Below are 23,896 nucleotides of genomic sequence, written 5' to 3' on the forward strand. Positions count from 1 at the left end.
CTGCGGGGGAAAATATGTTGAAGCATATATATCATATACTTCGAGGGTGTCGCAGTTCTTTTGGTTCATCTATTCTTTCGGTCGACAGACTAACTTTTATATCTTGTTTCAAGATCTGAGTCGCAGTATAGGCGTGTTGCGGGTTACGAGGCGCTTTTTCTTAACGATTTCGATGAATTTGGATATGACCTCTTCATGAGATTTCTCTTACATGGCATGGCTCACGCCAGTAGTCCCAGACTAAATTGTTTCTGCTCAATTATGTATTTTTTTGGTCATGCAATCCAGATAACGCCAGACAAAAAGTAAAACGTTGAAAACTTTGGTCCCAGAGCCCATGCTTCCATGCCATTTCAGTCCCGTGTATCAATTTCCAGGTCCAGTTGCACACCGTTCGAGATGCCATAATCTCCCAGGGTAATGTGATCTTTGAATGGTCTCTCGCTCTGTCGCTTCAAGATAATCTGGCCAGGGTCACGACCGATTCGGGCGGCGACCATCATCTTGAGCTGGCCCACGGTATCAGACTCCAAGCAGGGAACAGCAGCTTTCGTACCAAGCCGATCGTTGACGTTGACGATGATCATCTCCTCGCCTGCCTGAGCCACAGGCGCCTTGGGCTTCTCTTCCTTCTTTTCCTTCCTCTCCCTTCTCTGATCCCTCTCGCCTTCTCGCTGTCTGTCCCGTCCCCCGTCACGGTCATCTCGACGGTAGTTCCGGTCCCTGCCATAGTCGCGATCCCGATGTCGCTGCGGTGACCGCCTGCGGAAGTCACGGTTTCTATCATTGTCCCGACGCTCTCCCTTCCACTTGAATCCGCCTGATCCTCTGGGTCTTGGCGCTGGTGATCGCGATCGATCTCGGGGTCTGCGTGGGGGCGAATCTCTGCGGTCGCGATTGTTGTTACGATCGCGCGACCTGCTGCGATCTCTGCGCTGGCGACGTTCGTCATTTTCTCTGTGTGTATCATCGCGGCCTTTGCGATCGTCCTTGTCCTTGGGAGCAGGTGATCTTGAGCGAGCTCGGGGCTCCGTTGGTGGTGAGTCAGTCATAGTTGCGAACTTGCAGCTACTATTGTGACAGCTTTTATTATTGCAGAGGCGGTGCTGGTTGCAAAGTTGAATGCGCGGTTCTTGAAACAGGTTCTTTTTGTTACTCTTGGGCGTGGAGACGAGAATTCAAGCGCAGAGGCTAGATGGTTTTGAGGTGTACCTAGGAAAGTGTTGAAGAGGCTGAGGTTGATTGCGACGTCACGACCTAGCTTTTCGAGAAAGTCTGGAGCTCCACTTTTTGGCAGCTTTAAAAGACATCTTCAATTCTCTCTATTACAATGACTGGAGGTAACACCAGTTTTATATTGGTACCGTTGAAGTTCCAAGGTTAGTTGCCTAACTGAAACACATATAATGCTGGCACAGCTATTGGGTAAGTTTTTATATACCGGCGAGTGTATATGCTGCCTAGAGTTGTTTGATCCTGGCCGTCTATATAAAAACAATACTTACGCAACCCTTTTTTTTCATATAGGAAAAAAGTATATCTTTCAGAAACATACTACCCCGTTGCCATCAAATCTTGCTGGCCTGATATCTCTTGACGCAATATTAGAGTAAGCCTCGATACCTGTGGTTTCCGTGCTACGCGTGTGTACAACACTTTGGTCCAGGGTAGGCAAATGGCACATGCTACTATTGCATACATTTGCGATACTAGCGAAAATCTCGCAGGAAAGGACTATGAGATTCGACTCTTTTTATGACCTGATATGATAAAATGGGTTTTATTCGGGACAAACGATCTTGGATATTTGACCGCCAGATGTATTGTTTGGGTTTGCCATCAACCGTCGCAGTTTGGTCATCACAGAATCAGACATACTATCTCCATGACCTTGATCTCAATGTGCTGGCATGCAGCTCGGGATTCACACCATGAAAATCACGAGGGTAGGTATTGATATGCTGCTAAGCTGCTAAAGTTTGGGCCGAAGGAAACAAATCATCATTGTGATGCCAGTGATGGCACATGTTCATATGCAGCGTAACCTCGTATTGATGATAGGTACATACGCACGGGCAAAACTCTTGGCTTGATGCAAGCGATTTAGCGAGGAAATCCGTTATGTTTCTTTGCCCATAGGACTTGGCACACTTGAGAGAACAAACTTGTTTGCCTGGCATTGAAGTTAGAGTCGACATCCGTTGCTACGGAGGAACTTTGACGTCAACGTAGTGTAAGAGCCAAGCTCGTCATTGCAGGGCTATAACAAGGACTAGGGTCTTAGTCATAGCCGAGAAATTGAAGAACGGAAAGCTGCCGCTTCTTCAAGGCACGCGACCCGCATGGTGCAGCGACAGTTTTGCGTGGGCGTCACACAGCGTGGCCACGTCAACATTTGGCCTGTGAAGTGAAATAGTAGTGACGATTGGACGCAGTGTAAACAACACAGCGCAGCGGTGTGAGCTCGATCGGACAGATAGACAGACAGACAGACAGGAATAGAACCAAATTCAAGGCATTGGAAGAACCTGCATATACGGAGTTATGCAGTGATGCACCATACATAGAGTGCCTACAGTAGCACGCACCCACGCGGTTATCCAACAATCCGGGGTCAGCGCTGACATCCAGGCTTTTGATGGCTGGGCCTTATTTTTCCTGGCAGAATGGCGTACCCCCAGCCAAGTGTTAAGCGACCGACGGGATTGCCGTTGTGGCAGAGTTTCAGTTCAGCGGAGACAAAGGTAGAGGAGCATAAAAAACAAAAGAGGGCACAAAGCTTTCATAGGAATAGAAAACAAAGCAGCCTCACAAGGCATTGTTGTTGGGAGAGATGCAGCTGACGGATGCTACCTTGCGTACACGTGTGATACACGTTATTGGGGGCTGTGACTAACACTAACACAAAGTTGTTGTTGAGACTTCACAGAAACGCAATTCGATAGAAAATTAGACTCATCTAACTAATTCTCATTGCAGTAGCGCTCCACGGAACAACGATCGACGGCCTTGGTGATGTGTCTTGGTGATGTGTCTCGGCGGTTGGTGTTGGGTGCACCAATTAGGTATCGCGCCAGGCACGCCGCACAACGATCAGGAACCGTGCCTTTTAATGTGGCCAATCAGGCAATCCGAGGACCTGACGGAAATTATGCAAATTTTACTTTCTGCGCTGTTGTGAAAGTGCACGAAGCGAGTCACGACGCTTGAAGTGAGGGTCATTGGGCTGATAAGATTGGACAGAGACTTGCAGACAACCAATTAACACTCAATTCCCCTCTAAAAACGCCTTATTCGACTACCGTCTCCTCAACCGCTCGTGGCCCGTGAAGTCAAGAGCTAGACTACACGAGCACCCTGTAGCGGCAACGAACGCCACCTTTTCTCCAGAAATTATTAATGACTTTTTAAGGCAGAGCGTCTTTTTCTCTTTAATTCCCTCATCTCCCAGTCATTGACTCGATTTGAGTGGGCTGCACAATGATTTCATCGCCACTCAACAATCCTCGTCGCCTGTCTCTGCTGGTAGCCAACGGGAACAATGCCTAACGCCTAGAGTGCAGAGTTTTCTTCCCATCCATCCATCACACGGGAGACCAGGGTCTCAGATCCCCGGTGGAAACCCTCTTTGAGTCTCCAGAGTATCAAATTCTGCCGCACAAAGTGTTAGAGAGCCGAGAGCCTGGATGAAATGGATGTCATGGCCATGGCCCATGGCAGGGGATTCGAATAAAGGGTCTAATAAGTAGACATGGCCTAGGCCCAAGTTTCATGACAGGCCTGCTCGGTCAGACTACCTGAAGCTGTCAAGCAAAATGCGCTGTAATTTCCCTCGAGGAGCATGACAAGCCTGGTCAGGTCACAAGTACTTGAGACATGACCGCCGAATAGGGGTCTGTTCGTGTCACCTGTACCAGTTTAATGGGTCCATCCCACCATCACCAAACGTCGCCTGCGCTCTGGCTCTGCCATTGCAAGGCCTTGGTCTTGGCCTAGAGTCAGGGTGCGTGCTAGTGCGTGCTGCAGAAGCTGAGAGTTGCTGTTTCTCTGTGTTGTTTGCTTCTGCTCTCAGGTTCCTCGTAGTATATTAAATTTGACCCCCCCCAGGCTTTTGAACAGGCCACCCTTCTACGCTTCGAAACAAACTTGTTCTCGGTCCACAGACTTCGTTGGCAGAGTCTATCTCGCTCGTACATTTCTTCGTTGAATACATACATAAGTTACTTTACTTATTAGCTTGTGCTTCTCGCTGTCTGGATACAGAGCATCGATCTGTTGTCGCTTCCAACTCACCCTCTCACTTACACCAATCGCAAACGCTTTGAAAGCACTCACCTATACAACGAACACCAACACAATGCATTTCTCCAAGCTTATCCTGGCTGTTCTGCCTGCCTTCGCTCTCGCTAACGAGGGTACCACCACTCACACGTCCACCGCCGTCGTTACCAAGACCTACTATCTATCTCAGGTTCACACCATCACCGCCACTGGTGTGAGCACAACTGCTGTTGAGACTTCCGTCGAGGTTACGTCCACAGCTCTCGTTGAGGAGACCACCACCTTCTGGCCTGTTTCTCAAAACAACACCACGCCTGTCTCTACCCCCAAGGCCTCTAACACGGCTGGTACCACTGGTGGCTCGTCCGAGCCCTCGGAGGTTCCTGGCAACGCTGGATCTGCTGTCGCCGTCGGCAAGTTCGCTGTGGTCGGAGTTGCTGGTATGGTTGCCGCTGCTCTTCTGTAAGCGCGTTCTGCGTGGAATGAGATTCCTTGAGCATCTCACGACTGTCGTCTTGCACTAAAGCCGACAACAACCACCGTCTTCCATTTCTTGTCCATTCACCTTTTATACCCTGGCCACCAGCGCGGCCTATTCTTTATGATGAAACGCCACGATACCAACAGCAGGTCGACACTTGTCGCCTGCTTCACACTTGATGAGTTCTGAGACTCTGCCTCCTGGATAGCTTGACTGCTTCCTTACGCTTCATCACGCCCGCTCCACTGACAAAACATGCGGGCTTTCAACTCTTGCTGTTTCTTTCTTCCCTGGCAGCATGCACCCAGCGCGTTGACTGCGCTGCGTATAGTTCAAACCTTCGAGTTGTCGCTTGTGTTGAAGGGTAGCCGTTGATGTTCCCAAGCCTGTTCACCTTGACCAAATATATCGCAGTTCCAAATTTCCTCAGTTGAGGATATCACTCCAAGGCTTGGTAACCTCTCAATGGCTTTGAGATCATATCCCCTTCCTACCACGACAGCTGGTACATGCTCCTGGCTGGAAACCCTTTTTACCCCATTTATTCACTCAACATCTCTTCACTCGACTCTGCTGCCCTGTAGAGAGTCGTTTCCAAAGAGACGGGGACGACGTCGGCGACGTGGAAAATAATTCATATTCACTTCGGTAACTCTGCTTCTCGGATGAACTGGTTTTACTATACTTCTCTTTTGGCGATACCCCCTTTTTACGACGGCGCAGGTGATCCAGGATCTAGCTCTGCTTGATCCTTGGAGGACGGTTTGCAGCTTGGAGTATGGCTTTGATTTGATTCGGAAGGGGTGGGATACGATTTACATGAATAAGGAGGATTGGTGAATTTTTGAGTGTCCGACAATGGGCCAACGATGATGAGCCATGATAGATGGCTAGTAGATAGTATGAGAGCAATAGACTTTGTCACGCTCAACGATGGTTGGATCTTGCTTGAAAGTGAAGACTAGAGACCAGGTGTTGCCAATTCGAAATGGCGTGGAAACCAACGTCCGGTGACTAATCTGAACAGACCCTTGCTGTAGAATTACAATTTTACCCAGGGTTCTCAGTCTATCCGTCAAGCATCACTCTATAAGCTGGTTCAAATGTATACAAATGAGACTCGATACGAGAATCTGGTCTTTGACCATAGATAAGTCAATGAATAAATCTGCAGGCTTCAAAGCTCCTAACCGATGATTTCACCTTCGCGGTAACTATGGCGGTATTCGTGACGGGATTTAGAAAATGGGCTGAATAATGATAATGCGATGTTCTTTTATTGGTTCATCAATCGGATGCGGCCCGGGGTGTGCGGGTCTCATCGGCCTTTGCCCCCGAGTCTAGGAATTTGAGTTCTTTGAAGCAGCCGCTATTTTCGAAGCCTGCTTCCACATATCTCCACGAACGCCCAACGGCTTTCTTATTTTTCATTGTATCGTCCTTTCGGAGAGGTAGAAGTCGTTGTTTCTCTGTATTATAATGGCTTCTCTTGCTCCATCCCTCAAGCGGGCACATGCGCCTCTTCGCAAGGCGCTGAGCGCTACGCCCACACTTAGAACTTTCGCCACTGTACCTCCGAGTGGCAGCGAGCCCGGCAAACCTCGACGAAAGAGTTATTTCAAGGACACAGCAGTCTCAGACTTCTCCGATTTCCTTGCGACGTCGTCTCCAGCCCAGCCACTGTCTCCAGCAGAGGCTTACTCTTTGAAGACCGCCGAAGTCGGCCCTGAGGGCAAGAAACGAACCATCACACGACTGCCAGAATGGCTAAAGACACCGATCCCCGCCGGTAACGACAACTTCAAGAGCATCAAGAAGGATTTACGAGGATTGGGACTACACACCGTCTGCGAGGAGGCTCGATGTCCCAACATTTCAGAATGTTGGGGTGGTTCAGATAAGAATGCTGCGACTGCTACTATTATGCTCATGGGCGACACATGCACCAGAGGATGCCGTTTCTGCAGCGTAAAGACAAATCGCAACCCTGCTGCGTTGGATCCTCACGAGCCCGAGAACACCGCAGAGGCCCTGGCCAGGTGGGGTCTTGGCTATGTCGTGCTGACCAGCGTGGACCGTGACGATCTGGCAGACGGTGGTGCGAAACATTTTGCTGAGACAATCCGAAGAATTAAGCAGAAGAAGCCTTCATTGCTTGTTGAAGCTTTGACTGGCGATTTCCGAGGAGACTTGGATATGGTCAAGGTTGTGGCTGAGAGTGGACTCGACGTTTATGCGCATAATGTTGAGACCGTCGAGGACCTCACTCCCTATGTGCGAGACCGCAGAGCTACTTTCAGACAGAGCTTGTCTGTGTTGAAGCATGTCAAGGACATTATGGGCAAGGACGGTCCTATTACTAAGACCAGTCTGATGCTTGGTCTCGGCGAGCAGGAGCATGAGATCATGGCTGCGCTGGAGGGTAAGACAACCCTTTGAATAATGCTTTGTGAATCAGCTAACAGCGCTTAGAACTTCGAAAGGCTGACGTTGATGTCGTCACATTCGGTCAGTACATGCGACCTACCAAGCGTCATCTGAAGGTCGAGAAGTACGTGACCCCTGATGAGTTTGAGATGTGGCGCAAGCGAGCTCTGGACATGGGTTTCCTGTACTGTGCCAGTGGGCCTCTCGTGCGTTCTTCATACAAGGCTGGTGAAGCCTTCATCGAGAACGTATTGCGCAAGCGCTCCGGCGAGAAGGCTATGGCCAGTGGAAACCTTGGCCAAGCCGTTGCTCTCGACTCAACACAGTCGACGATCTAAACAGATCACTATACTCCTCCTTTCCACATCAACCACACCTCACTACACTAAATAATCATGGGCTATGACCGTATCGGAAGGCGTTTTGGGTAGGGTCAGATATTCAACTAGAAAAGCATGGTCTTCAACAAGGCTGCTGCGACCTTGTCGCACACTCACATACAATACAATCACTCACCCCTAGCGGGTTGTACATCAAATATCTGCATGTAAACGTGGTGGTTGTTCTGATATTGTCCTTGCTGTGTAACTGAACTCCTCTGGATAGGTTCGTTCACTACAGGAACGACGTCACTCACACTATGATCAACCCATCTCAGTGCCTGTCCCATATGTTTTCGTAGTGAAACTCAAGCATGCCTCGTAGCGACTTGATTATCTTACCGGATAGACTTGTCGTGGGTGATAATGGCAGCAGTTGCTCTTGTCATGAGCTGACACTGCCTGGAGGGGTTCTCATCTCTTGTGTAGGTAAAGTTGGAGTTGATGAATCACTGCCCTACATTAGACTTGTTCCACTACAGACGATCATATCTTGTGATCACATCACCCTTTCCATTACATTCTTGGGATGATTGATCTGGTTGCCACGGGGAAGGCACAATCGTAATCTTGATTACATGCAAGGGAAGAGCAGAGCGACAGTCAACAAGCTCTTTCCTATTTCTTGAACAAAGAGTTGCTCGGCCGTAACTTCTTATCGACGAAATATCTAAGGTACCTTCAACTTCTTGGACCTTTTCTTTCGACTCTGGTTTTCTTGATCAATTCACACGATTTCGACTTGGGCTACCTATAGGTATATTCACCTTCACTCTCTTGTCAGGTTCTTCATTATGAAGTTCCTCCTCCTTTTCCTATTCACCCTTTTGGGAAGTGCCGAAGCGAGGTACTGGCTGGAGGACATTGAGCACCGTGGGAGTGCTCCCTATTATCCTGACAAGCTTTACCCTGTGTTCCGTAACGTGAAAGACTTTGGCGCTGTTGGCGATGGAGGTTAGTACTTCACTCGGATTCAGCTTCATAGCTAACAAAACAGTTGCGGACGACACGGCCGCTATAAATGCAGCAATCAGTGAAGGTGTTCGATGTATTCCTGGTGTGTGCAAAGGAAGCACTATTTCACCCGCGACTGTCTATATCCCAGCCGGGTGAGTGCCCAGAATAACATCGCGAGTTTAGTATTGCTAACAGAGAAAGAACATATCTCATCAGCAACTCCCTCATTGATTTGTACTATACGCAAATCATTGGTGACCCCACAAACCGACCTGTCATCAAAGCATCCGCCTCCTTTTCTAAGCAAAGCTTCGGATTAATCGATGGAAACCCCTATCTGTCTACTGGTTCCCTCGCATGGAACTCAACAAACGTCTTTTTTCGCCAAATTCGTAATCTGGTTTTGGATACAACTGCCCTTCCCCCAGACTTTCCTGCTGTGGGTATACACTGGCCGTCATCTCAGGCAACAGCCATCACCAACTGTGTGTTCCAACTGTCGACCGTTCCTGGAAATCAACACACAGGTCTCCTCATTGAAGAAGGATCAGGGGGGCTTCTCAATGATCTTTATTTCTTTGGTGGGGGAAATGCCACAGTTTTGGGTAATCAGCAATTTACAGCACGCAACCTCTGGTTCTCCAATGCCGATGTCGCGATATGGATGACCTGGGACTGGGGGTGGACTTTCAAGAGTACAGTGTTTAAGAACTGTCGAGTGGGCATCAAGATGGACGATTCATCGTTCGGTGTTGGCTCTATCACGATTCTTGACAGTTGGTTTGAGAATGTTGATGTGGCTATCGCTACAACACGCAACAGCTCACAGAGTATCAGCAGCGCAGCTTCTTTGGCGATGGAAAACGTCAAATTTCAGAATGTGAACAGCGTTCTCATGGGCCCCGAAGGTACTGATCTGGCACGCTCTGCTATAGCACCAGTAGACAGCGCTGTTTTCCTGATGGTAGGCCGACTCGCGGAACTGTGAACATTGCTAACAGAATCAGGGGCACTACGCGAACATGGAGGGCACATTCGATGCGATGGCCCTTTATCCGCTTCCTTTCACTCGGAGTCAAAATCTCCTTGATCGCAATATCTACTACGAGCGATCAAAGCCTCAGTACGAGCAAGTTCCAGGCAGTTACTTCATCTCAGCAAAAGCAAATGGTGCATACGGTGATGCATCGCATGATGATACTCAGGCACTTAATGCCTTATTCCAGTACACGGCGGCAAAAGGGCTCATCGCATATCTTGACGCAGGATACTATATGGTTTCAGACACTGTACACATCCCACCGAATGCCAGAATTGTGGGTGAAGCCTTGGCATCAATCATCATGGGGACAGGGCCCAACTTTGGGGACTTGAGCAAACCTCGACCTGTCGTCCAAGTCGGTCGCCCTGGTGATGTTGGCCAGATAGAGTGGTCAGATACAATTGTATCAACCCGTGGGCCAACAGCAGGTGCCATCCTAATTCAGTATAATTTGTTTGCTCCTGGAGCCCCCTCAGGCATGTGGGATGTACACACTCGAATTGGAGGTTTTGCTGGGACCTATCTTCAAGTTCCAGACTGCCCTGCGATCAAAGGGACAAACGCGGTCAACCCGAGATGTCTGGCAGCTTACATGAGCTTCCACGTAACGGCTTTCGCTGGGGGTCTATTCACAGAAAATTGCTGGTTTTGGGTCGCAGACCACGATCTTGAGGATCAAAAATACCAACGTGTTTCTATCTTTGCAGGAAGAGGAGTTCTTGTGGAGGCACAGAGAGGCCGCATCTGGCTCAGTGCGTCTGGTTCAGAACACCATGTTCTGTATCAATATCAGCTCGCCAACACCAGAGACGTTTACATTGGCCACGCACAGACAGAGCAGGCTTACTTTCAACCCATACCCGTGGCTCAATACCCATTCCCTCTTGTGCCAGCACTGAACGATCCAAACTTTCAGCAAGACTGCCAGAACGACCCTGATCCAGGATGTAATATGGGATGGGGCATGAGGATTCTCAACTCCAGCAATGTTGCCGTATATGGGGCAGGGTTGTATTCATTTTTCACGAACTATAACGATACCTGTGCTAGCAACAAATCTCCAGGATTCTGCCAAGCAAGAACTTTGAGCATTCAAGGCTTGAGCCCTGGAACGAGGTTTCTAGGATTGACTACAGTGGGCACTAGGATCATGGTGCATCGAGATGGGATGGATTTGGCTCCGGCTAGTGACAACAACAGCACATTTGCAGACACTTTGGCTTTGTATGTATCATGAGCATTTGACATACTTTTTTGATGTCAGATAATGAAGGGGGAAGCTTAATAAGGGTATCGTTCGCTATACCAGTAAACTAACTAGAATTCCAAATACCTCTCAATGTTGCCAATGCAATAAACACAGCTTCATCTGTCCTAATATTCCGGCATCCTTGACCAGGCAACACATTAACCCAGTGGTCGAACAACTCCTTCGTCCTGGGACCCTGGATGCCCATACTGCTGAGTTCTTGATCGTTCATTGCTGCAAACTCCAGACCTCGCGGGCCACCAAAGACAATGATAAGATGGTTGAAGTTGACTCTCTTAGACGGCGGGAAAACCCTAGAGGCCGGAACGCCACGTTCGGAGGTGCCAATACTGACATCGTAACCGTTCTCGTAGGGACTCTCAGTGAAAACATTGGAGAGGGAACTGGCCCTTCTTACATTGTATCCCCAGTAGTAACCGCCCTCAGTTCTTGGTGCAGCAGGATGCACAGGTTCAGGGTATTGGGTCTCATCCTCGGAAAACTTGAGTGTTATCCGTGTCTTTGCTGGGATCTTGGCCTCAACCTCGACAGGCTCCCCCAGACCAACTTCAACGAGCGAACCGGAACCTGTGCTTGTTTCACCAGGAATAACTATTCCTTCCCGATAAGAGATCCATTCCTTAGGATTTGGATGATGCGGCATTTCGAGAGTGGGCAACATGGCAGTAAGTCGCAAGTTGGGGTGCAGGCCGAAAATTTGTTTGCGCATAAATGGTGGTGCCTCCAGGTAGGTTAGAATGTGCGTGAGAAAATGGCACGGGTCGGTGTCGCCTGTGTAACTGTTGGTATCTGTTTGGCGAGGGCGGGTCGCGAGAGGAGAATCGTCAAAAACAACCACTTCGTCGACAGAGAAAGCAGCGAGGGCACGAGCAATGCGAGCGGGTTGGTTCATTCGCTGGTCAGCAGAAGCGAGGCTGTGATTGTTCGTTAGTAGAGATAGACACTATAATAAAGATACATACTCTGAGAGGATACTGCTGGGAATGGCAACGGAGATGGTCCATGATCGACCACCTTCAATTGGGTCAAATATCGTGGAAGGTCTGGCGGAACCTCCCTCTCGACCATTATGTTCGGTTTTGCGTTTCTGTTAAGAGTTAGTGAACTGGAGTGAATTGAGTGTTAACTGATTACTGACCTTAGAGTTGCGCTCTGAGTAAGACATCTTGTTGTTAATTACAAGGACTGATAAGATCTGAAATGTGTAGATCACTCGAGGTAAAGTTGCGACAACCTAACTCTAGCAAAAAGTTGTGATAGTGGGGTCAAATGTCCGGCAGAATATCGCCGCCTTGGTCACCGCCTGCCCAACACAGAGCTTTCGAGGTTCGCCCGCGCTTCGTCAGCATCATGGTGAACAGGATGCGACAAATGTGGCCTTTCATGACAAACACAAGGACTGAACATTAACGGAATCGCGACCATGAGTGGCCCCATCAACATTGCTTCTGAGTCCGAATGGAGTAGTCTCCTCTCGGGTACAAATGTGGTCATCGCAGATTGTACGTTCGAACAGTCCGTGAATATCCATGTCATAACTAACACGACTTCTACTTAGTTTACGCCGACTGGTGTGGTCCCTGCAAGATGATTGCGCCTACATTCGAAGCTCTCGCCAAAGAACACTCACGCCCGAAGAAGGTTGCCTTCGCAAAGGTCAACGTCGATAACCAGTCCGGCATCGCCCGAGCCCAAGGTGTTTCCGCCATGCCGACCTTCAAGATCTTCCACAACGGCACCTGCATCGAGACCATCAAGGGTGCCAACCCCCCCGCTCTCACAGCGGCTATCAATAATGCGGTGAAGCTTGGCGGACCAGCTACTGGTAACGTTTTTAAGACTCCCGGGCGAACGCTCGGTGGCGAGTCACGATCTGCCTCGCTGTCCAAGCAGTGGAATTTGAAAGCCGTCTTCGATGCTCTGATAGCGTTCTTTGGACTATACTTTGTTTCTCTGTTCACTGTAAGTGACCGACTGGCGGTCTTTCAGTGTGAAATACTGCGGTTGCTAATTAGATGGTAGTTTGACCCGTATAAGTCAGCGGAAGACAGCCCCTTCAACCTTCATCGTAAACCAGCACCAAGAAACACCGGTGGATCGCAGACCGCTGGTGGTGCCAGAGCTCCCCCACGTTCGTCCTTCAAGACATTGGCAGATCTTGGTGGTGATTAAGGAACTTTGGGTATGGCGTTCATCGGTAAAGGGCTCTACTTGGGCATGTATATTCAATCTTTTCAGGCGAACTTACTATACAGTTCTAGAATCATTCGACTCGTTTATATGATGTTGAATCTCCATTTTTGATTCATGGTGACCAGTTAGCTTGTAGCGACCTAAAGATAATTGCCACATATATCAATCAGCACGTGACCACGCGTATACACGAAAAGACGAAGCTCTTATAGTAAAACTTCGACTCCATTGCCCCAAATCTGTATAGTACAGAAAATGTTGTCGGCCAGAAGAATACGAAATGCTTGCCCGAGGTGTAATGCTTCCTATTTAACGGTATCGTCAGGATTTTATTCTTCCAGTGCTTTACTTCGCTCGCAACGTATTTCTTCATTCCGTTCCTTGCAGCCCAATAGGAAGGCTGCAATTTCACAAGCATTTTCGACGTCAAGATGTTTGCGACAAGACACACAAACAACGGGACAGGCGTCGCCGGAGGAAATTGAGCAAATTGTTCGAGACGCTAAGCAGAGATTTCGAGATACTTTACCAAAGGGATATCTTAACGACGAAGAATATGCGGTGTACGAACGGTTGTACGGTGCGCCGCTGCGTGAGACGAGACCTGAAGATGTAGGTATTCCAGAACATGCAGACATGGGACCACAGCCCCCGCGGCCAGATAATGAAGGCATTGTATTGAGAGAGCTGGAAGGTGGCGAATTTGAGGAGGTCGCTTACGAAATTCCTTTCAACGAGGGTGTCGAGGACATCAACGAACCAACTCCGGAACCCGACTTGGAGGACCGTGCAATCGACCAAATCGTGCCAGGCTACGTGGATTTAGTTGCCAGAAGCCAACGGGAATACGATGCACTACAGAAACTTTCGGAAGACTTCAAGGTCGCACAGCAGAAGCAACAAGAGGCGGAAAATGAAGCAGCGGCCCAGGAAGAGCTGGAAATGGAACAGCTGGAGGAAGATACGAAAGCGACCTGGCCTGAGGAGTATGAGCATAGTGAGCGACCCACTGGCGAGGAGGCACGATTTCACCCCCTGACTCTGGAGGGTCGTTTCTGGGGAAGTCCTATTGAAATTCTCTTGCCACAAGACGAAATGATCATGCCGATTCGTGATCTTCTACAGCGAACTCACATCGATCACGTCAAGAGTGCTGCTGAAACAGCCTTTGGCGGTCCAGGTCTTCCACTGTCTCCTGCGACACCTGAGGCTAAGAGGAATGGAAACATGTTTGGCGTTGGCCTTCCAGCAGACCAGCGACATATGACTGAGATTGAAGGAGATGCTTTCCTTGCAGGCTTCATGCCGCCAGCCTATGCCTCAGTAATGGCTACCCTCAAAGAAGTTCGCAAGCGAGTCGGAAGTGAGTGGCTTCAGTCTAAGCTTAAAGATGGCAGTGGCATGAGCGTTCTTGATGCAGGATCTGGTGGCGCAGGCTTGATTGCCTGGGACGAGATCGTGCGAGCAGAATGGGATCTACTGCAAGAAAAGGGTGAAGTCAAGGGTGATAACCCCCCAGGCAAGCGCACAGTCATTATTGGCTCTGATCGTTTACGACACCGTACCAAGACTTTCCTGGAAAACACCACTTTCCTCCCTCGACTTCCCGACTATGAGCACTCAGGAGAGATGAAGGGTGAGCATCTAGATGCGGGTAGCAAGCCTCAGCCTCGCAAGAGTTATGATGTCATTATCGCCTCTCATCTGTTTCTTAAGGAAGAGCAAGACCACTACCGACAAGCAGTCCTTAACAAACTCTGGTCCTTGTTAAACAAAGATGGAGGTGTTCTGATTGTCCTAGAAAAGGCTCACCCTCGAGGATTTGAGGCTGTCGCTCATGTTCGAGACACCGTTCTTCGGCAGTTCCTTTTGCCCCAATCTGGAGAGCCAGAGCTTGATAGTGAAGCCTTTAACCCTGCTTATGAACGGGAAAAGGAGCTTGGATATGTTGTTGCCCCCTGTACTAACCAGGGACTGTGCCCGATGTATCAGACACCTGGTAAGAGCAAAGGCCGCAAGGATTACTGCCATTTCAGTCAGAGATTTGTCCGTCCTGCGTTCTATTCTCGAATGCTTGGAAACAGCGCGAGGAATCAGGGCGAAGTCGAGTTCAGCTATGTTGCCTTCAGACGTGGTGTCGCTAAGGAGCGGTCTATAAGTGGCAAAGAAGCTGCAAACCGAGCCTTTGAAGGATACGAAGACTCAGACGAAAGGCCCGATATGCAGAGCCTGCCGCGATCTATTATGCCCCCATTGAAGAAGAAGGGACATGTCACCCTTGACTTCTGCACACCGGAAGGCAAGCTTGAGAGATGGACCGTTACCAAGAGCCAGAGCAAACTCGCATACCACGATGCTCGCAAGTCACGATGGGGCGATCTTTGGGCGCTCGGAGCCAAGACGCGAGTTCCACGCAACGCTAGTGTTGGCAAGGGACCTGACGACGGTGGTAAACGAGCCGGACAAGGCAAGAAGCCTAGAAAGGTCGAGATTGTCATGGGCCCTGGCGGAATCAGTGCCAACGAGAAGAACGCCCCTCGTGAGCGTCGTGGAAAGAACAAGATGGACAAGAAGAGCCGCCTTATCAAGGAGATTCTCGAGGCTGAGGAAGAGGAAGAGAGAATAATTGCCAAGCAAATGGATGAAGAAGTAGAGGCTGAACTGCGAGACGACTCTGACAGAAGAGGTCGATCATAGGTGGATGTATTATATGTAAAATAGACGTACCAACACACTGGTTCGAGGCCAGGAGGTCATGATGAGGGTATGGAGCATGATGATAGATCTCAACACCAAAACAACAAAATAATGTAACGATTTTATGCAAAACGGTCCTTGAGCCTTTGAACCACACTTGATAGCTGTGAAGTAGTATCTAACAGCATGCTGAATATTGTCCAAGTCATTCGGCTTACTTACAAACTTCTTGAATGTGATTCGAAACAACTGAATTCAACAATAAGAGCCACGCCCGGTTAGCTCAATCGGTAGAGCGTGAGACTCTTACGAGTACGCGATCTCAAGGTTGCGGGTTCGACCCCCGCATCGGGCTGTTCCTATAAATTCGATTGCGAGCGTTTGCGAGGCTTTCTTTTTTTTTTTATACGTATTTTGCCCTTTATGATGATTGTGCTTTGGTAGCATGGTGGTGTTTCTGATGAAGTGAGCCTTGACGATGTGCACCTTTTTGTCTGCTCTTGACGAATGGCAATTTGTGATCCAATTGGCCTTGCTATTCCTTTATCATGACATGGATTGGACTGCTAATGGGAGTAGCCCAAGTCCATATCATGGCCATTCTAACATCACCTGTTCTGATATCGGATGGTTTTCTCGAAATTTGCATCTCCGCCCAAGACCCAAAACCACGGAATTGCATGCTCTGCATCGGATCATCTTATCGCTGCCCACACATGAAATAACGTGCTTTATCGCAATTCTGACATCTCCGGTTGCGGCCCGCGGAAGTCGGCGATTGCGTTATCAAGGGTGTCTTTGGTGCCCGCCGACAGCCCGATTAGAGAGATGGCGTGAGTTTGAGCCAATGACACGAGCCTGATTTGGAGTTCTTTGGAGGGGGAGGGGCAATGGGGTAACCCTTTTTTTTCCATTTTCCATATGCTCATGAGGGAAAGAGCAGGGGTTCAGGGTCTAGTCTCGTTCAGTTCAGTTCATGAGAGGAGAGCTCTTCTATAAGCCGACCGAGTCTCGCAGTCGCGATATTTTGGTGCGCTTTTGTTGAGGTGAAATCTTTCTTTTCCTTCTTTTCTGTATAAGCAGACCAATTTCTCTATTCAAAATGACATCAATTATACCATCTTCGCTTCTCGCAGCTCTCAACTGCAGAGGCAATACTCATCTTGTCATTGGCACCAACCCGCTCGCTGCGACTCGATGTACCCAGTCTCTAAGCTCTGGCGCAAAACCAATCCTTATTGCCCCCGAAGGCTCTGAACTTCACTATGCTCTACAAAAGAAGATCGACGATGGCAGTGTCCAATGGCACAAGAAGCAGTTCGAAGACGCCGATTTGCTAAGATTTGGCCGCGAGGAAGTGGATGGTGTAGTCGATGCCGTCTTTGTCACATCAGGACCACGAGACCCTCAAAGTATGTCTTATACCAAGAGTACAAGGGTAATTAATAACGATTTCCAGGCCTTCATATTTCTGCCCTCTGTAAACGAAATCGCATCCCCGTAAACGTTGTTGACGCTCCTCAACTCTGCACATTCTCTCTCCTCTCGACACATACCGACGGCCCGCTCCAGATCGGCGTCACTACAAATGGTCGTGGCTGTAAGCTAGCCTCGAGAATTCGTCGTGATATTGCCGCTTCTCTCCCAGTCAACCTCGGTGCTGCCTGCACACGCCTCGGAGACGTCCGCCGCCGCATCCATGATGAGGATTCCTTAGGTGCTCAAGACGACCCCGCCTCTCTTGATGATTCGTATGACCAAAACGCTCAATTCAACCGCTTGATTACCGAGGAGGATGCAAAGAACCGAAGGGTGCGCTGGTTGAGTCAAGTCTGTGAATACTGGCCCCTCAAGCGTCTCGCTGCTATTACCGACAACGATGTCGAGACGGTTCTCAAGTCATATCCCGGTAACGGTCCCGATATCAAGCGCGATCCTGGTACACCAGAGAAGCGTGTTGGTACCATTATCTTGGCTGGTAGCGGACCTGGTCACCCCGATCTCCTCACCCAAGCTACCCATAAAGCTATCAAGACCGCTGATCTTATTCTCGCTGATAAGCTGGTGCCTTCTGGTGTCCTTGACCTTATCCCCCGCCGCACTCCTGTTCAGATCGCTCGCAAGTTCCCCGGTAACGCAGATCGCGCCCAAGAAGAACTTCTTGAAATGGCTCTCGCCGGAGTTCAAGAGGGCAAGACAGTCTTGCGCCTCAAGCAGGGTGATCCATATGTATATGGACGTGGCGGTGAAGAGGTTGCCTACTTCCGTCAACACGGCTTTGGGGACAGAGTATCGGTTCTCCCAGGTGTTACAAGTGCTCTTAGTGCTCCTCTTTTCGCTGCCATCCCTCCTACGCAACGCGACGTTGCTGACCAGATCCTGATATGCACTGGCACGGGCAAGAAGGGAAAGGCTCCGTCACCGCCAGAGTTCGTGCCCAGCCGTACTGTCGTCTTCCTCATGGCCCTTCACCGCATCAACGGCCTCATTCGTGAGCTGACCACTCACATCGAGCTCGAGCCTCTTGCCCCGGCTAACGAAGAGGCTGCTTCGGCGCAGCCCCCTCCTCCACCAGAACCTACTCAAGTCTCGCCCGTAACAGGCGAGAGCAAGCGAGTACTCTGGCCCCGCAACACTCCGTGCGCTGTCATTGAGCGTGCCAGTTGTCCCGACCAGCGGGTTATTAGAACTACACTTGAGCATGTTGCTGAGGCTATTGAGACAGAGGGCAGCCGGCCTCCAGGTCTCTTGGTTGTTGGACGATCTTGCGAGACTCTGTTCACCCCTGAAAAGGGTCGAGCTTGGGTCGTTGAGGAGGGATTTAGAGGGATGGAGATCGAAGATTTCACCGTCGGCCTTGAGGCCTTGCAAGCATGATTCATGACATCCTATATAATTTGGTTTGGAGTTTACGCGGGCATGATAAGGGTTGCATAACTGGAGTTGGATAGACCTGGATACTACTTCTGCATAGACTCATATCAACAATGATCATCATTACTATCCAATCTTGATTCACTCTGCACGCGAGCGTATCGTGTAGACACATAGTGGTGCATCGCCGTCCCCCACTAACGGTCTCTTGCTTGCTAAAGTTTTCCGCAAGTCTTGCTGTCCAGGCTTTTCCAAAGGGGCACGCTCTTTATACTTCATCACCCAAAAGACCTTTCAAGTAGTTACCTCTCGATCCACAGGGCTGGTTCTCCACTTTCCCAAAGGCCTTTTCTTTTGCCAGTCACGCAATGCCTTGTCAAAATTGGTCCCCAGCTTTGTAATCATCAGCTGGACAGTCGAATCAGCCTCCGTTTTCTTGAGTGAGTAGATCGGATCTTTTAGATGATACTCAAGGTGATTCAGTTGCGTGCGATTGATTGAGTATTCCCATATTTGCTGTTTAGGATCCTTGAGGAAAGCATCAAGCCATTGGAAGTCTTTGCACTCTGTTTCGTTCCAACAGGAGGACTTTCGTGAGCCCATCCTACAAGCTTGTCTGGCGGAGAATGAATTGAACGATGGAGCACCTCTCGCAGCACGGTTTCTAGGAAATCCTGCACTGCCGGAATTGGAGGCGCCTTATTTGGCTCCAGAATCTTGAGGAGAGTATCAAGAAACTGGTCAAACATACCATAGTTGTCCCCTGGGAGCCAGAACTCCTTGTTGTCATTTAGAGTTTTGCAGCTCTGCTCCAGCAAACACAAAGCTTATGTGCCGCAGAATTGATATAAGCTTCTTTCAGCCCTTCAATGAGTTTCTAGCCTTGAAGCCACCGGTCCTTAGACAGACGAGATCTGACTTCTTCCACTGTGAAGCACAGCTGTTGTCCACCATGGTCAAGGATGAACTTGTAGAGCTCGGGGAGTTTATCATACAAAACATTTCTCTGAGATGACATGCACCACGAAAGACTCTTCAAAAGGGACCTTTCAGCTCTAGGCACAATTTTTCGGAAAAAACTAGAAGTGCTAGTGATTTGCTCTTCTAATGTCACGCAACATCTCTGACCAACTTGCGTTCGAAGTATCCATTCTTCTTCATCCCTGTGCTTTTCGAAGGTGCTGAGAATGAAACAATAGTGGCCGAGCTTCCATGAAGTCTGAGATTGTATCTCGTCTTGTGGAAATGAAACACGCGCACCACTTCCGCCTTACCAAACAAACCCCCGTCATCCTCGCTGTGAGCGGCTTTCCTCCCAATGTCGTAGTCCAAGAAATCTTCAAAGTCGGGAACGAGTTTTGGAGGAAGTTGATCACCGTTCAGATTGTACAGAATCCTAAGGGTAGTTTGATCTTGGCACCCATCACAGTCAACTTGAGAACGCGTTGTCTGTCCCAGCATGAAGTAGAAGCCAGCTTCTGAGCAGATCTCGTTCAAACAACGTCCAACGGATCGATCGCGGCTTTTAAGATCTCGCAAACACAAGCTTGGTTTTGTGTAAAGGAGATCAAAGAGGTAAAGAAGTTTAACGACTGAGGGGAAGTCAGTCCGAAACTTACCCAGCATGGATTTGAGAGCCCTGCTGTGCTGGGAGAAAGTGGAGACCGATAGCTTGTCTTCCCCCATTGCAAAGAATTTGTAGGCGAGGACGAGTCGATATCCAGATATCAGTTACTCGACTTCATGTGTCACATATGAATACTAGGACATGGCTGTGAGGTCAAACTCGGGGCTTTCGGCTGTTGAAAGGCGCCGTTTTTGAGATCCAAAGCACAAGCAAACGTCACCACCCTCATGTTGCGAGGGAAGACAGACGACTAGAGTTCCGATCATGTCTTGTCCCTTTTCTAAATCACTATGGTTCGTGGGGGAGAAGCTTGTGAGGATCGCCTCGTAGTTCGAATATACCGAGTCTTTTGGTCGTATCGCGCAGTATCCTTGAGCTAAAGTCCTCAAACCACTTCTTGTTCACATTGAACTTCGAGGCATCAAGCTCCCATGTATTGCGTACCGAAGTGTCGACACCCATCCTATTGCGGTGATCAGAGGACACCCGTTGGAAATGACCGTTGCACTATCCTTGAATAACGTTGAGTTAACAGTTGTCGTAAGGCACGGATGAATGCAGTGACCCTCCCTCTTGTTAATGAGATCAAGCGTAGCAAACAAATAATAACAAGGAACTGTTTGTTCGCAGTGCTAAACGTTGCCCGCTTCTGTTTGACTTGCTGTTTGATCTTCTCTCTGATTGTGCGGCAAACCCTGGTCTATACCGCCCATCCCGGAGATGCAAAGTCGTTTGTTAGGCTGTGATTCTTCCGCAGTGGGTGGCCTTCTCACTTCAGGTGAATTCGGTGGCGGCCCGTATGGACTCACTCCCGCCAGCAAGATGATCTCACGGTATCGTTTCTCACCAAGTGCCTTCTTCATGAAGTCACCCCGGAGAGGTTGAAGAACTCTCTCTAAGCCATTGTAGTTGAAAACCCAGCTTCGCAAGTCAGGTTCAGCCTGGGCCCCAGTCTTGGTCACTGTGAGTTTCTCACACGTGCCAGTTGTCTGATCCAATATCCTTAAGGCTTGGAGCGACTTTTCTACCCCGATAGCATGCTCGATATGCAACCTTCGAGCCTTTGGTGCGTTGAATTCCCAGACAGTCTTCTCGGGCGAAGTCAGGAATAGATCCAGTGCAGTACAATCCCCACAGAACCCACAACCTCGCTCTCGGAAAACCAATCCGCTGCCAGCCTGAGATTGTCTGGGCAAGTCTAGGCGGATGATTTTGCGCACAAGAAGCTCAAGAGTATCCAACAAAGCTGGTATTTCCCTCCACAGGCCGTCTGCGGACAAACGAATGAGGGGGGTTAGCAAGCAGAAGATAACGCCGAATGGATCCTTGACAAGAATCCATCTCGCTTTCTCTGCCACGAAGAGAGAAAACGTCTCTTCAACCACCCTAGAAGCTTCTACGGATGCTCCTATAGCGTGGCACTCAGTGATGAGCCGAATAAAAGGCCCGCAGATTAAATCGTGTCTTGGAGTCTCGACCAACCACCCTTCTTCCGCAGGCTCAAGCCTGAGGGGTGAGAAGTTGAGTTCACCATCGCTGTGATTTATAATGCTTTTGAACATTTCCTTTGCATGTTTAAATTGTGGTTCATTTCTGAACTGGTAAATGTGGAATAGAAGTTGAATCAAAAGTGCGCTGTGGCTCTCGCTGTGACGCCCAGTCGCAACTCTAGGAAGCAGCCTAAAAACGTCGCATGAGCATCAAATCGACCTGAGTAAGTAACAGTCGGCAAGAGAAGATAGACGAACCTGTTGACAATCCATTGAGTACTGTCGCAACGGAGCCGCATTAAGTCGAGAATCATTTCCAGATCCTTATACTCCCAATTGAGCTCTGTGTTGAGCTTCTCGTCCATTATTGTCTCCGACCATCCATCAAAAGATTTCCATACAGGTGTACTGACGGCCAGGATAGTACGCGAAAATTCGCGATATAACAATCCAAGTTCCACAATGGGCTTCTTTGTGATACCATCAAGCCTGTATTGAGGTTAGATAACACATGGCTTTAGACGCAAGAAACTTACCATTCTTTCCAATCGATAGAATCTTCTGAGCCTTCACACTTCCCTGCAAGATACTCTGCAAGTACATGCACCACAGTGATGCCTGTTTTTCGGAAAGCTGTTGTATATAGTGGCATATAACCAGACCTCAAGCACCAGTTCACGATGGGGTTGATGCATGTGCATAGCACTTGCGTGTCAGTCCCAGAGTCGCAAAGCTTGTCAATTATGTTTTCTGCCACCTTGATTGTACCCGCAGGATTCTTCTCCAAGTCGTCGACGACCATTGCAACAACAGGTGCTATGCCTGGATGATAGGTCTCGTGATCTCGAGTATGTCGTCCTGGCCGCGGAGAGGTGTTTCGACTATCATCTGTTCTCACCAGGTCCAGCAATCCTTCTTTAGGTATCAGAAGGACTGCATGGTCGTGCCAGCGGCGAGTCATTTCGTGTTCTTCCATAAGATGTTCATTACTCATGCCTTCATCATCATCACTGGCAGGTTCAAGGTCCCATTGCCGTTCAACATCAAAGCCCAATAACTCGTTTTCTGCATCAAGCTCTTTGTTTTCTGCCAAGAATTGACCTTCAGGCGTGAAGAGTCCGTTAATTGAACTTTCCACGGTTTTTCGAATGAGATTATCGGCGACCTCGTGCGTGATTTCAGCGAACAGCATGTAAAGCCCGGCTTCTGAACAAGAGGCGGACAAAGCTTCGCATACTGCCTTGTCCCGGCCCCTTGCTTCTTGGAGAGATAAAACCCCGGTGCCTTTCTTGTCGTCTAATTTATACAGTATCTTTTTTGTGCCAAAATGTCGGCGCTGCCACATCTGAAGAACTTCTTCCACGCGGCCGCTTCCCACGTATGATGAAAGGGCAGTGCTTTGCCCATCGTTGAACCGATGGACTATGTACGAGATAGTGAGCCGATATCCGGAGACCAGTTCGGTGGCCAGGCTGTGTGCAGAAGAAATCCAGCCAATGGCGGACAGGGCGAGAGCCGACGAAGCTGCAGTTGACACAGTTTTCCGTCTTCCACCAAGAGATACACCAATATCTCCACCGTGGTGCTCAGACGGCAGACAAACGGAAATGTGGCCAACAATGCGATCAGACTGCTCAAGGCTTTGGTCTTGCTCGGCTATAGGGCCCGGCCCTTGAAGTGTCAACTTTTTTGGACTCAGCAAGACATTTTGTATATCCAGTTCCTTAGTGATGTCCTGCGCTATCCTATCCAGGCATGACCGCCAGGCCGGATTGATCAAGTCGAATTGCGCACGGTCAAGCTCCCAGACATTCTGGGCCTTGTTGTCAGTACCCTGAACCAAGTGGCTCAACTCTTTGATGATATCGGCATAGTGATCTGTTAGAGGTAGCGGTATTATTTGCTGCCCTCCAATCTTGAGACCCGGGTTGACGAACTCGTGGTAGCTTCTGAAGGATACAAGTCTAGGTTCTGCCTGAATGGCATTCAGGGACGCGAACAGCTTCTTCTTCCATTCACTTTCTTCAATCTCAGGCGCGTCGTCATCATCGTCATCACTGATTTCGATGACGTGTTGTGGTTGTAACATCCCGAAGGTATGTTGGGGTATAAAGTGTCATGTCATGTCTAGGAGACGAGATTTGGTGAAAGGAGTGAGTTTGTCACACGTCAAAAGT

At 49.2% G+C, this 23,896-nt stretch overlaps 9 protein-coding genes and 1 non-coding gene across 10 annotated transcripts; 7 read left to right on the forward strand and 3 right to left on the reverse strand.

Moving 5' to 3' along the window:
* Positions 1-353: 353 nt before the first annotated feature.
* Positions 354-1,052, reverse strand: FPRO_03209 (uncharacterized protein; the record flags this gene model as incomplete). Its single annotated transcript, XM_031226604.1, has 1 exon — positions 354-1,052. One exon carries the CDS (start codon positions 1,050-1,052, stop codon positions 354-356), a length of 699 nt encoding a protein of 232 aa, XP_031077124.1.
* Positions 1,053-4,357: 3,305 nt separating this feature from the next.
* Positions 4,358-4,747, forward strand: FPRO_03208 (uncharacterized protein; the record flags this gene model as incomplete). Its single annotated transcript, XM_031226605.1, has 1 exon — positions 4,358-4,747. The coding sequence occupies one exon, from the start codon at positions 4,358-4,360 to the stop codon at positions 4,745-4,747; it is 390 nt and encodes a 129-aa protein (XP_031077125.1).
* A 1,494-nt stretch (positions 4,748-6,241) lies between these two features.
* FPRO_03207 (putative lipoic acid synthase precursor) lies at positions 6,242-7,527 on the forward strand (the record flags this gene model as incomplete). Its single annotated transcript, XM_031226607.1, has 2 exons — positions 6,242-7,184; positions 7,235-7,527. The coding sequence occupies 2 exons, from the start codon at positions 6,242-6,244 to the stop codon at positions 7,525-7,527; spliced, it is 1,236 nt and encodes a 411-aa protein (XP_031077126.1).
* An 836-nt stretch (positions 7,528-8,363) lies between these two features.
* On the forward strand, positions 8,364-10,805 carry FPRO_03206 (uncharacterized protein; the record flags this gene model as incomplete). The annotated part of the gene is made up of 4 exons (XM_031226608.1): positions 8,364-8,523; positions 8,567-8,678; positions 8,728-9,490; positions 9,534-10,805. The coding sequence occupies 4 exons, from the start codon at positions 8,364-8,366 to the stop codon at positions 10,803-10,805; spliced, it is 2,307 nt and encodes a 768-aa protein (XP_031077127.1).
* Positions 10,806-10,881: 76 nt separating this feature from the next.
* Positions 10,882-12,003, reverse strand: FPRO_03205 (uncharacterized protein; the record flags this gene model as incomplete). Its single annotated transcript, XM_031226609.1, has 3 exons — positions 10,882-11,752; positions 11,801-11,925; positions 11,977-12,003. 3 exons carry the CDS (start codon positions 12,001-12,003, stop codon positions 10,882-10,884), a joined length of 1,023 nt encoding a protein of 340 aa, XP_031077128.1.
* A 258-nt stretch (positions 12,004-12,261) lies between these two features.
* Positions 12,262-13,010, forward strand: FPRO_03204 (putative thioredoxin; the record flags this gene model as incomplete). The annotated part of the gene is made up of 3 exons (XM_031226610.1): positions 12,262-12,340; positions 12,397-12,800; positions 12,861-13,010. The coding sequence occupies 3 exons, from the start codon at positions 12,262-12,264 to the stop codon at positions 13,008-13,010; spliced, it is 633 nt and encodes a 210-aa protein (XP_031077129.1).
* A 657-nt stretch (positions 13,011-13,667) lies between these two features.
* Positions 13,668-15,728, forward strand: FPRO_03203 (putative RSM22-mitochondrial ribosomal protein, small subunit; the record flags this gene model as incomplete). Its single annotated transcript, XM_031226611.1, has 1 exon — positions 13,668-15,728. The coding sequence occupies one exon, from the start codon at positions 13,668-13,670 to the stop codon at positions 15,726-15,728; it is 2,061 nt and encodes a 686-aa protein (XP_031077130.1).
* Positions 15,729-16,000: 272 nt separating this feature from the next.
* Positions 16,001-16,083, forward strand: tRNA. The gene is given in 2 exon segments: positions 16,001-16,037; positions 16,048-16,083. It is a non-coding gene; the product is annotated as a tRNA-Lys (tRNA).
* A 747-nt stretch (positions 16,084-16,830) lies between these two features.
* FPRO_03202 (uncharacterized protein) lies at positions 16,831-18,605 on the forward strand (the record flags this gene model as incomplete). The annotated part of the gene is made up of 2 exons (XM_031226612.1): positions 16,831-17,140; positions 17,188-18,605. The coding sequence occupies 2 exons, from the start codon at positions 16,831-16,833 to the stop codon at positions 18,603-18,605; spliced, it is 1,728 nt and encodes a 575-aa protein (XP_031077131.1).
* Positions 18,606-20,861: 2,256 nt separating this feature from the next.
* Positions 20,862-23,808, reverse strand: FPRO_03201 (uncharacterized protein; the record flags this gene model as incomplete). The annotated part of the gene is made up of 3 exons (XM_031226613.1): positions 20,862-21,909; positions 21,978-22,208; positions 22,256-23,808. The coding sequence occupies 3 exons, from the start codon at positions 23,806-23,808 to the stop codon at positions 20,862-20,864; spliced, it is 2,832 nt and encodes a 943-aa protein (XP_031077132.1).
* Between the last annotated feature and the right edge of the window lie 88 nt (positions 23,809-23,896).

The sequence above is a fragment of the Fusarium proliferatum genome (assembly GCF_900067095.1).
Source record: "Fusarium proliferatum ET1 genome assembly, contig: FPRO_scaffold002, whole genome shotgun sequence".
Lineage (NCBI taxonomy): Eukaryota > Fungi > Ascomycota > Sordariomycetes > Hypocreales > Nectriaceae > Fusarium > Fusarium proliferatum.